Raw genomic sequence first — 12,893 nt, forward strand, 5'->3', positions numbered from 1 at the left:
CAGAGGAGAGGGGTGACGCGGTGACAACACGTGCACAGGAGCACGGTGGGGAAGGGGGGTAACTCTCACGACGTGCTCGTGACCACAGTGCCCTGCCGGCACGGTGTGGTGGTCTGCTGTTTGTTTCACACATTCCAACAGCCAAACTGGAAGGATGTGCCCCACACCCGTTGTGTACTAACCGATACAGCAGTCCCAATGCACGTGGAGTGCTCGTGCTCTGCGTCCATCACGTGACTGTCAAACGACGGCAGCAGCAGATATCGAGGCCACACTTCACCATGTGCAAGGTGAGTGACCTTTACCCTCAGGTCAAAGGGCACAAGGCTTCAGGTCACGTAGTTTTCAGGCATTCCACGACTGGTGGTCAAGTCAGCTGAAGGCGTCAGTGTGTAAGCGTTGTGGTGTGGCCAGACGTCACGTTTCTGATGTCACACAGCTACATTCACACAGCTGATGACGTCACGTTCTGATGTCACAGCTACATTCACACAGCTGATGACGCCACGTTCTGATGTCACACAGCTGATGACGTCACGTTCTGATGTCACACAGCTGATGACGTCACGTTCTGATATCACACAGCTGATGACGTCACGTTCTGATGTCACACAGCTGATGACGTCACGTTCTGATGTCACACATGAAATATAAGTGACTCCGTCTCTTCACTGTCACGTGGTTTGTTCCTTTTCCAGCCCATGCTGTTTCAAAGTAACCCTCTCTCTCTTTTCAATTTATGTCTCACTGTCTCTCACTCCATGTCTATCCTACACACACATACACATTCTGCTCCCCTCTCCACTCACTACCCCCTCCCGTCCCCCTCCCCCCACCTACACGCAATCACCCCCTCCCCTCCCCCAACCCCGACACACACACACACACACACACACACACACACACACTCATCCCCCCCCCCAACACAACACACACTTACCCTCCCTCCCACACGTTCATTCATCCTCTCATTCCGCACACACACACACACGCACACACACTAACACACACACACACAACCACATAACCACACACACACACACACTAACATACACACATAACCACATAACCACACACACACACACACACACACACACACACACACTAACACACACACACACACACACACTAACATTAACTAAAGCACACACACTAACACACACACACACACTAACAAACAAACAAACAAACACACACACACACACACACACACACACACACTAACAAACAAACAAACACACACACACACACTGTCCCCCAAGCACACAGTCAGGAGAAGAAGTGGGTATAGCCCTCAGCCCCGGAGAAGAGCACGTCGATCCACACACTCATGCACTCGGGGCTGGGCGCCACCAGGAAGTAGTGGCGCTGTGCCGTCTTGATGCAGAACGTCAGCTGTGGGCTCGGGCTCTTCACCGTGCGCAGGTGGTCTGCATACACGTCCTGGATGTCCGGGAAGGACAGCACACCCTTCACTTTAACCTCCGTCTGGTCCGTGTAGTACACCACCTGTCAACACCGTGTAGTACACCACCTGTCAACACCGTGTAGTACACCACCTGTCAACATCACCTGTCGACACCGTGTAGTACACCACCTGTCAACACCGTGCAGTACATCGCCTGTCAACACCATGTAGTATACCACCTGTCAACACTGTGTAGTACACCACCTGTCAACTCCGTGTAGTACACCGCCTTTCGATACCGTGCAGTACATCGCCTGTCAACACCACCAGTCAACACCGTGTAGTACACCACCTGTGAACACCGTGTAGTACACCACCTGTCGACAGCACTCAGTACATCGCCTGTCAACATCGTGTAGTACACCACCTGTCAGCACGGTGTTGTACACCACATATCAAAACCAACACCATGTAGTACACCACCTGTCAACATCGTGTAGTACACCACCTGTCACCAACACATGTCAACATCGTGTAGTACACCACCTGTCAACAACACATGTCAACACAGTGTAGTACACCACCTGTCAACAACACATATCAACACCATGTAGTACACAACCTGTCAACAAATGTGACAGGCCTAGTGCCTGAAGACACAGCTATTCCAAAGGAAAGAGGAGTCAGTCCTTGTGTTAATGAATGCTTAAAGAAATATGGGTGCCTTTGGTCACAGGCCTAGTGCCTTAAGTGACAGGCCTAGTGCTTTAGTGACAGGCCTAGTGACAGGCCTAGTGCCTTAAGTGACAGGCCTAGTGACAGGCCTAGTGCCTCAAGTGACAGGCCTAGTGCCTTAAGTGACAGGCCTAGTGCCTCAAGTGACAGGCCTAGTGCCTCAAGTGACAGGCCTAGTGCCTCAAGTGACAGGCCTAGTGCCATAAGTGACAGGCCTAGTGCCTTAGGTGACAGGCCTAGTGACAGTCCTAGTGCCTTAAGTGACAGGCCTTGTGCCTTACGTGACAGGCCTAGTGCCTCAAGTGACAGGCCTAGTGCCTTAAGTGACAGGCCTAGTGACAGGCCTTGTGCCTCAAGTGACAGGCCTAGTGCCTTAAGTGACAGGCCTAGTGCCTTAAGTGACAGTCCAAATGCCTTCAGAGTCAGGCTTGGCGAGACTATCTTCCAAATACTATCTAACCCAGTCAGCTGATACTGGAAGACAAACTTGAGGAATGTTTGAAAAAAAAATCTATAACTACTGTCAAGAACGAGGCAGGACGGAGAAGTATTTCAGCTCCTTGTTCTATATTCTGTCATAGTTATTGTAAACTTACTTTTTGCGTGTGACAACGTGTGTTTGTCCAAGAAACCTAGTTAAGGTTGAACTGAAATGACAACTGGCTGTGGCTGTGAGTGACTGGTCTGACCTGTCTCTTGGTACGGTCCACCACGAACCACCGCTTCTTCCACGTCTTGATGCGGCCCCCCATCTTGTGCAGGAAGCCCCGGCAGCTGTGCGAGGTGACGGTCAGCTGGGGACAGTTGTCCAGGTGGTGACCGCTCCGCTCCAGGTGTTGCCTCAGGTCCAGCTGCTCGCTGCTGTTGGGCAGGAAGCGGGTCAGCGGCCGGGCCTGTCACACACACGTCAAACACACAAGATGACGTCACAACACACAGGGTGACGTCACATAAACACACACACTCATACACACACACACACACACACACACACACACACACACACACACGCACGTACACACACGCACGCACACACACACACACACACAACAACAACAACAACAAACACGCACACAACACACACACACACACACACACACACACACAGTTTTACAAGAATGTTACAGATGTGTTGAGAAAGTTTCCCTTGATCGACTTAAGAATAGGCTGAAAGATTCAGACTGCCGATATTACCGCCACTGTCTAAAGGCAGTTACATCGAGCAATCCAAAGGCTTTCTTGATTTATCTGTCTCCCAGTCAAGACTGGTTATAAGTTTAATTTATCGATTTCGTTTAAAAGCCCTACGTACAAAATATTGCAAAATCATACATTGTTTATGTGGAAAAGAAGTAAATGTCTATTACATACTTGTCGAGTGTCCAAGAAGAAACCAACTCGTCTTTGAAAAGCTGACTGACCAGTTTCCAAAGAACACGTGTTTGTCCTTATAAAATGTTTTGAACAATTATCTACTACTCCGACAATTGTCTGAATGTTTGAATCAAAGTCCAGTTGGTATCTACCTTTGATTGATTATGTTTGTTATAATAAGCATGCCTACCTAATCCTGTTACAAGAATGCTTGAGATTATACTTTATTCTCAGTCAGATCTTTCGCAGCTCTTCTTTTTAACCTCTGACGTTTTTCAGGTTTCCTTCCCTGTGTCAGTCATCCCGTCATCCCACCATCTCTTTTCATCACCCCCGACCCCAACGCACACGCACACACATACTACATGTCCCCCCGTCTGATATCACTTAACAGTGAATTGACGTTAAACTAAAGAAAGAAAACAGAAGGACACACACACACACACACTTTGAATATGTGAGTTGTCACGATTCCCCTAGCAGACTTGATGTGCACGCTCCGTTCCTTTTTTTACTTATTTGTCTTTTAATTAATCAAGTTTTTATTGTGAATGGCGTCAACTTCTCTGCCATGACCTGAACAACACCGTGGTATCTTTTTCTTCGACTTATGGCCACGGATAACAGAAATACGTTCGAATTTCTTTGGTCTCTCTCTCTTCTCTGTGTCATGGCAAGATCGCCAACCACTGTGAGTGATCTCTTCGCACGGCCTGCCAGTGTCAATGTGTCGTTTTGTCAGTTTCCCTGCACTCTTCCAGCACAAGTGCACCCACATGACACCAACAAACACAGTGTTTATTCCGTGGCTTACTCTCGGGCACAGCTCATGGATTATCAAAACCAGTGTTCATCTTCTCTGACGACGACCAGGGGACTAGGGATTCATTCCCGCTGCCTGCCCTGCCTCAGGAAGCCTGCCAGGAAGAAACGTCCTTGCAGAGGAGGTCACAGGGCAGGAAGATTTCTGTTCGGATTACCCCGCCCACCAACAGTAACTGTAAGTCTGTTCCATCTGTCTCACTCAATCATCTGTTCCATCTGTCTCACTCAATCATCTGTTCCATCTCTCTCACTCAATCATCTGTTCCATCTCTCTCACTCAATCATTCTCCATCTCTCTCACTCAATCATCTGTTCCATCTCTCTCACTCAATCATTCTCCATCTCTCTCACTCAATCATTTGTTCCATCTCTCTCACTCAATCATTCTCGGAAATGTAACCTTGCTAATCTGATCAAGATCGACACCATTATTTCCGCCCAAGAACATTCCGATTCTTTTAAAATAATGTGTCTTAAATTAACACCCAGTCGTGCAGAAACAAAACAACTGGAGTGTGTGACTTGATCATCGAGGGAAACTATGATTTTGTGTTTTTAACTGAGACATGGCTTGGACCTACCGGTGATGAATGTGATATTGTTAGACTGGTGTAGGTGGTGGGCTTGCTGTTTTGTTTAGGGACAGTTTAGCTTGCAACATACAAGTTTCTACTCAAGACCTTGATTTTAAGTCCTTTGAAGTGTGTGAAACTCGGCTGTGCTACGAGAACCAGCATGTTATATTCCTCAGTCTATAGACCACCACCAAACAAAAACAACAAACTTTCGAACAAAATGTTTATCGATGAATTTTGCGATTTGGTGGATTGTTTTATCTCATGTGATAACATTTTTATTGTTGGTGATTTTAATTTTAATTTTGATTCAACTTCTGATGCAAATGTTGCTTCTCTTAAAAAATCACTTGAAAACCATTATTTACAACAGCTTGTTAAGGTTGCCACCCACCGTCATGGTCATACATTAGACTGGGTTATAACAAACAGTGAGAACAGTGTGACAGATCTTCTTCTTGTTGACAAACTCATCTCTGACCACTCTGTGATATCATTTAATCTTAAGCTCATAAAGCCTGTAAAGATAAAGAAAATGTTTACTCACGCAATTACAGATCTTTAGATGTTAATCTTTTAAAAGCTGATGTTTCATAAGTATTTGCCACCAGTCTGTATACCAGTGACCTGATCACTTTTACAACACTTCCCTCCAGGAACTGCTTGATAAGCATGCCCCTCTCACAAGACGTGTTGTGTTTGATCGTTTATGTGCACCCTGGATGTCTCTTGGAATCAAGATGGCAAAACAGCAGCGTCGCTCCGCTGAGCGAAAACGGCAAAAGTTTGGTCTGGAAATTTTCAAGCAGATATATGCTCACTTACGCAATGTTGTAAACCAAATGATCCGCAATGCGAAAAAGAAATACGTGTGCGACAGAATTACTGACGCTGATTCCTCCAGAGTTCTGTTTCGCTTGGCCAGTCAGATGATGGGGAAGCATGTGGAGTGATGGCCTAGAGGTAACGCGTCCGCCTAGGAAGCGAGAGAATCTGAGCGCGCTGGTTCGAATCACGGCTCAGCCGCCGATATTTTCTCCCCCTCCACTAGACCTTGAGTGGTGGTCTGGACGCTAGTCATTCGGATGAGACGATAAACCGAGGTCCCGTGTGCAGCATGCACTTAGCGCACGTAAAAACCCACGGCAACAAAAGGGATGTTCCTGGCAAAATTCTGTAGAAAAATCCACTTCGATAGGAAAAACAAATAAAACTGCACGCAGGAAAAAAAATCACCAAAAATGGGTGGCGCTGTAGTGTAGCGACGCGCTCTCCCTGGGGAGAGCAGCCCGAATTTCACACAGAGAAATCTGTTGTGATAAAAAAGAAATACAAATACAAACAAATACAACTGTTCTGCCTAGCAATATACCTTCTGAAAATCTAGCTGATAAATTTATTGATTATTTCACTACTAAAATAGAGATGATTAGAAGTAGCTTCGATTCTCCTACTGATTTTGGCGAATCTGATACTGTTAATGGAACACAGTTCACTACATTCCAGACAGTTACTGATGAACAGGTCAAAGATGTCATCCTCAAGATGCCAAAGAAATCATACAGTCTCGACCCTATCCCACATTCTATATTTTACCAATGTTTAGAAGAATTATTACCTATTATAACCAATATCATGAATATATCCTTGACCTCAGGTGTTGTCCCACAGTCCTTCAAGTATGCCTTGGTGTGTCCTCTTTTGAAGAAAGCTAGTCTTGATCCCGAAAACCTGAAAAACTATAGACCAGTATCAAACTTCCCATTTCTGTCTAAAGTTTTAGAACGTATTGTGCTTGGCCAGCTTATGAAACACCTTGAGATCCACAGTCTCCTGGAGCCATTTCAGTCAGCGTACAGAAAGGGACACAGCACGGAAACGGCCTTATTACGTGTGGTCAATGACCTGTTGCTAGCATCTGATGCAGGCAAGGTATCCATTCTGTCACTGCTGTACCTTTCTGCAGCATTTGACACTACAGACATTATGGCTAGAAGGTTGTACGCTGTGTTCGGACTCAATGGTACTGTTCTGAAATGGTTTCATTCCTAATGAACAGGTCGCACACACTCAGTCTGTTCCATCTGTGCTCAGATATGGGGTACCACAAGGTTCTGCCCTGGGACCTGTACTCTTTACAATGTACACACAACGTCTAAGTTTGATCATCCAACAGTCTGTACCTCACTAGCATCTGTTTGCTGATGATTCTCAACTGCATGATTCTACTATCCCCTCTGAAATTCCATGTTTAACTTCTAACTTTAAAACTGGTATAGAAAATGTAGCAAAGTGGATGAAACAAAACAAACTAAAATGAATGATGACAAAACAGAACTCATGTTGACTGGTAATAAAAAATAAGCTCAAGCAGATAAATACAACGTCTGTCATTTGTTCTGGCATAGAAATTTCTTTTTCTAGTTCTGTCCGCAATCTTGGTTTTTACCTCGATTCATCCCTCAGGATGGAAACTCATGTGAACCACCTGTGTAAAGTTCTTTACTTTCAGCTTCGTAAGATTAGTAAAATCCGCCCCTTCCTGTCTGTTGATGCCGCCAACAAACTTGCTGTTGCCTTCATTTTATCCCGCCAAGATTATTGTAATTCTCTCTTTGTTGGCCCTCCCATTGATAAACTCTACAAGCTTCAGAAAATACAGAATAGTGCAGCTCGACTCGTCATTAAAAAGTCGAGGAGAGAGAGTGCTACTGCTCTCCTGCAGACACTTCATTGGTTGCCTGTTCAAGCCAGAATTGAATATAAAGTTGCCTGCCTATGCTTTCAGTGCCTGAATTGTGATACCACACCCTGATATCTGTCTGAGCTTGTTAACCCGTACTTGCCAAACAGAACATTGAGATCTCTTGATTCCTCCCAGCTAACTGTTCCCCGATACTTCCTTAACTCCTGTGGAAAGAGGTGATTTTCCGTCTTCGGCCCAACAACTTGGAATTCTCTGCCTATTGCTCTCAGACAAACAACTCATCTATCTACCTTTAAAGTGAATCTTAAAACTTATTTCTTTAAAAAAAACAAAAAAACTTGTCATAACTCAAATAGTGCCGTTGTCCCAGGCCCATGGCAATGTGAGTGTGTTTGATGGGGGAGTAGAGAGAATGGGAGTGGGTAGATGAATGGTGGTGGTGTGGTTTGAAAGGGAGATTGACCCGATTTGTACCCCTTTTACCTTTTCTATCCAAATTTTATTTTACAATTTTTACAAAATCTGTGGCATGCAGATTACAATTATGTTCCTTTTTACATGTATGTATTTTAAGTAAAAATTGCTGTCATCTCAGCCGTTTAATCATGTGTGTGTCTGTCTTGGAGTGCAACAGTTGTAGTATTGTTTGTTACTTTGTGAGTTTTATGCATTGTGGTTTGTTTGTTTTTTTATAATATTAATGATTCTGTTTTATGTTTCTACTACTTTTTATATGCTTTCTTGTTTCACTTTAGGTACTGGATTGTAAAACGCTTAGAGCTTGCTTATGTTTGTATTATAGCGCAGTATAAAAACAAAATATTATTATTATTATTATGACACCACACACACACACACACACACACACACACACACACACATACACGCACACAAAACACACACACACACACACACACACACACACACACACACACACACACACACAAACACACACAAACACAAGAAAACACACACACACACACACACACACACACACACACCAGGAGACAAGAGAAAATGGAAGCAGACAGGACAGCAGACAGGACAGAGGCAGGACAGCAGACAGGACAGACAGGACAAGGGCAGGACAGGCAGGACAGGGGCAGGACAGGCAGGACAGCAGATAGGACAAGGGCAGGACAGGCAGGACAGGCAGGACAAGGGCAGGACAGGCAGGACAGGGGCAGGACAGGCAGGACAGCAGATAGGACAAGGGCAGGACAGGCAGGACAGGCAGGACAAGGGCAGGACAGGCAGGACAGCAGATAGGACAAGGGCAGGACAGGCAGGACAGGCAGGACAGCAGACAGGACAGACAGGATAGCAGACAGGACAGGGGCAGGACAGACAGGATAGCAGACAGGACAGACAGGACAGCAGACAGGACAGCAGACAGGATAGCAGACAGGACAGCAGACAGGACAGCAGACAGGATAGCAGACAGGACAGACAGGACAGCAGACAGGACAGACAGGACAGACAGGACAGCAGACAGGACAGCAGACAGGATAGCAGACAGGACAGACAGGATAGCAGACAGGACAGACAGGATAGCAGACAGGACAGAGGCAGGACAGATAGGACAGCAGACAGGACAGACAGGACAAAGACAGGACAGAGGCAGGACAGCAGACAGGACAGAGGCAGGACAGACAGGACAGAGGCAGGACAGACAGGACAGAGGCAGGACAGAGGCAGGACAGCAGACAGGACAGAGGCAGGACAGACAGGACAGAGGCAGGACAGGCAGGACAAGACAGGACAGAGGCAGGACAGACAGGACAGAGGCAGGACAGAGGCAGGACAGCAGACAGGACAGAGGCAGGACAGACAGGACAGAGGCAGGACAAAGACAGGACAGAGGCAGGACAGACAGGACAGCAGACAGGACAGAGGCAGGACAGACAGGACAGCAGACAGGACAGAGGCAGGACAGACAGGACAAAGACAGGACAGAGGCAGGACAGCAGACAGGACAGCAGACAAATGCACAAAAAGAACACCACAGAGAACAAAGCTGACTCAGACACACACGTGGAAACACAGACAGACAGAGACAGACACACATACAGACAGACCACACAGCTGACAACCAACTTACCTGGTGCTCCCTCTTCTCCCGGAGCCTCACGGCCCGTAACTCTCGCTCCAAAGCCTCTGTGCGTTGTCTTTCCTTACTGAGCGCTTCCATCTCCCATTGTCGTAAACGTTCCTTCACATAATTATGTTATGACGTCAGAACTGCTGTGCATGTTAACGTTATCCAGATACCCATGTGTCACACATAATTATCATGATGGAACTGTAATACACCAAACACTAACGCACTGATCAGGTAACTATATCAATATGACGTCAAAACTGCTGTCCATGCTAAACATTGCATCACGTCAACTAGTGGCTGATTACACGTTCAGAAAACTGTTTTACAAGAGGCTGCAAACGTTCCATAACTGGCTGTATCTGCATATTCTACTGGACACTACTTACCCGTTCTGCCTCTGGCTAGATACGTGTTCTACTTATGACGCCATACATGTTCTACTGTTGGCCGCATATCATGATATTCTGTTAGTGGCTGTGTAAATGTTTTGTTGCTGGCTGTGTATGTGTTCTATTAGTGGCTGCCCACTTCTTCTACTACTGCCTGTGTAAAGTTCTATTTCTGCCTGCGTACATGTTCTACTACTGGTTACATTAAGTTGTACAAGTGGTAGGATACGTGTTCTACAAGCAGCAGTACACACATTCAGTTACTGACAGCGAAAAGGTTCTCTTATCATATCGCAAATACGGTCATAATTACACACGGTCATAATTCAACACGAATATTGAGGTATAAACACACTAACACACTGATAACACATACACAGTAATGACACCATATATTAGTTGCGATATACATATTCCACTATTGACTGCGCATCTGTACTACTGGTAGTTGCATGCATATCATATTAGTAGCTGCATATATGTTCCACTAACCGCTGCATACGTGTTCTATTAGTAGCTGCATTCGTGTTCTTCCAGTCTGCAAACATGTTCTTCTATTGGCTGTATTCATGTTCTGTTGCTGGCTGCGTTCATGGTCTACTTTAGGCTGCATGTACGTTCTACTACTGGCTACATTCATGTTCTACAATTGGCTGCATATATGCACTATCGGTCACTGCATTCGTGTTCTACTCTAGCTAGAGTAATGGCCTAGAGGTAACGCGTCCGCCTCGGAAGCGAGAGAATCTGAGCGCGCTGGTTCGAATCACGGCTCAGCCGCCGATATATTCTCCCCCTCCACTAGACCTTGAGTGGTGGTCTGGACGCTAGTCATTCGGATGAGACGATAAACCGAGGTTCCGTGTGTACTTAGCGCACTTAGTAAAAGAACCCACGGCAATAAAAGGATTGTTCCTGGCAAAATTCTGTAGAAAAATCCACTTCGATAGGAAAAACAAATAAATAAAGAAAAACTGCACGCAGGAAAAAATACAAAAAAGGGTGGCGCTGTAGTGTAGCGACGCGCTCTTCCTGGGGAGTGCAGCCCGAATTTCACACAGAGAAATCTGTTGTGACAAAAAGAGAAATACAATACAACACTCTTGGCAGCATGTACGTTCTACTCTTGGCTGCATTCATGTTCTACTCTTGGCTGCATTCATGTTCTACTATTTTGCTCTCCAATTCCAGCAGGGTGTTTATCAACGTGCAGATACCTGTTCTATCCGTATTGTAAGTGTCAGTGTTGATATCCGCTTACCTGCTCTAGCAGTCTGTAAGTGTATATGCCTGCTTGTTCTTCCGGGACGTTCATCGTGGCTGCAGCCCTGACCAAGCATTGCCCTTGGAAGCAGTTGTTTTGTCAGGTCGTCTGTTCGGGCCAGCATGCGTGTGGCAGTGTGTTTCAAAGTGAGCGTGACTTCTACAGCAGTGCCTTTGACAGTGTGACTGGTGTACAATAGCAGTATGTTTATCAGTCAAATATTGAATACTATTGCAGTATGTTTATCAGTCAAATCTTGAATACTTTAGCAGTGCATTTGTCAGTGTGAGTGTGAATACTTTAGCAGTGCATGTGTCAGTGTGAATACTTTAGCAGTACATTTGTCAGTGTGAGTGTGAATACTTTAGCAGTGCATGTGTCAGTGTGAATACTTTAGCAGTGCATGTGTCAGTGTGAATACTTTAGCAGTACATTTGTCAGTGTCAGTGTGAATACTTTAGCAGTGCATTTGTCAGGTGAATACTTTAGCAGTGCATTTGTCAGGTGAATACTTTAGCAGTGCATTTGTCAGTGTCAGTGTGAATACTTTAGCAGTGCATTTGTCAGTGTCAGTGTGAATACTTTAGCAGTGCATGTCAGTGTGAATACTTTAGCAGGAATACTTTAGCAGTGCATGTGTCAGTGTGAATACTTTAGCAGTGCATTTGTCAGGTGAATACTTTAGCAGGAATACTTTAGCAGTGCATTTATCAGTGTCAGTGTGAATACTTTAGCAGTGCATTTGTCAGTGTCAGTGTGAATGCTTCAGCAGTGCATTTGTCAGTGTCAGTGTGAATACTTTAGCAGTGCATGTCAGTGTGAATACTTTAGCAGTGCATTTATCAGTGTCAGTGTGAATACTTTAGCAGTGCATTTGTCAGTGTCAGTGTGAATGCTTCAGCAGTGCATTTGTCAGTGTGAATAATTTAGCAGTGCATTTTGTCGGCGTGAGCGTGAATACTAAAGTAGTGCGTTTGCAAGTGTGAATGCTATAACAGTGCGTGTGTCAATGCTTGCATCAATGTTCTAGCAGTGCGTTTGTCAGCGCGAGTAAACATAACATCATATTTCAGTGTGAACATGAATGGTATGGTAGTGTGCTAGTCAGTTGCAGCATGAATGTTCCAGTAGTGTGTCAGAGTGAACATGAATGCCATAGCAGTGCGTTTGTCAGTGTGACCGAGAATGGTCTAGCAGTGCGTTTGTCAGTGTGACCGAGAATGTTATAGCTGTGCGTTTGTCAGTGTGACCGAGAATGGTCTAGCAGTGCGTTTGTCAGTGTGACCGAGAATGGTCTAGCAGTGCGTTTGTCAGTGTGACCGAGAATGGTCTAGCAGTGCGTTTGTCAGTGTGACCGAGAATGGTCTAGCAGTGCGTTTGTCAGTGTGACCGAGAATGTTATAGCTGTGCGTTTGTCAGTGTGACCGAGAATGTTATAGCTGTTCGTTTGTCAGTGTGACCGAGAATGCTCTGGTAGTGTATCATTGTGACTGTGAATGCTCTGGTAGTGTG

The 12,893-nt window shown here is 45.5% G+C and overlaps 1 protein-coding gene across 1 annotated transcript in view; it reads left to right on the top strand.

Moving 5' to 3' along the window:
- The window catches only part of LOC143277684 (uncharacterized), a 65,245-nt gene extending 62,182 nt beyond the window's left edge, over positions 1-3,063 (top strand). The window contains exon 12 of the mRNA XM_076582600.1: positions 2,905-3,063. Coding sequence (XP_076438715.1) covers positions 2,905-2,962 — 58 coding nt within the window. The 3' untranslated portion in view covers positions 2,963-3,063. The remainder of the gene's footprint in view (positions 1-2,904) is intronic.
- The last annotated feature ends 9,830 nt before the right edge of the window (positions 3,064-12,893 follow it).

The sequence above is a fragment of the Babylonia areolata genome, chromosome 34 (assembly GCF_041734735.1).
Source record: "Babylonia areolata isolate BAREFJ2019XMU chromosome 34, ASM4173473v1, whole genome shotgun sequence".
NCBI lineage: Eukaryota > Metazoa > Mollusca > Gastropoda > Neogastropoda > Buccinidae > Babylonia > Babylonia areolata.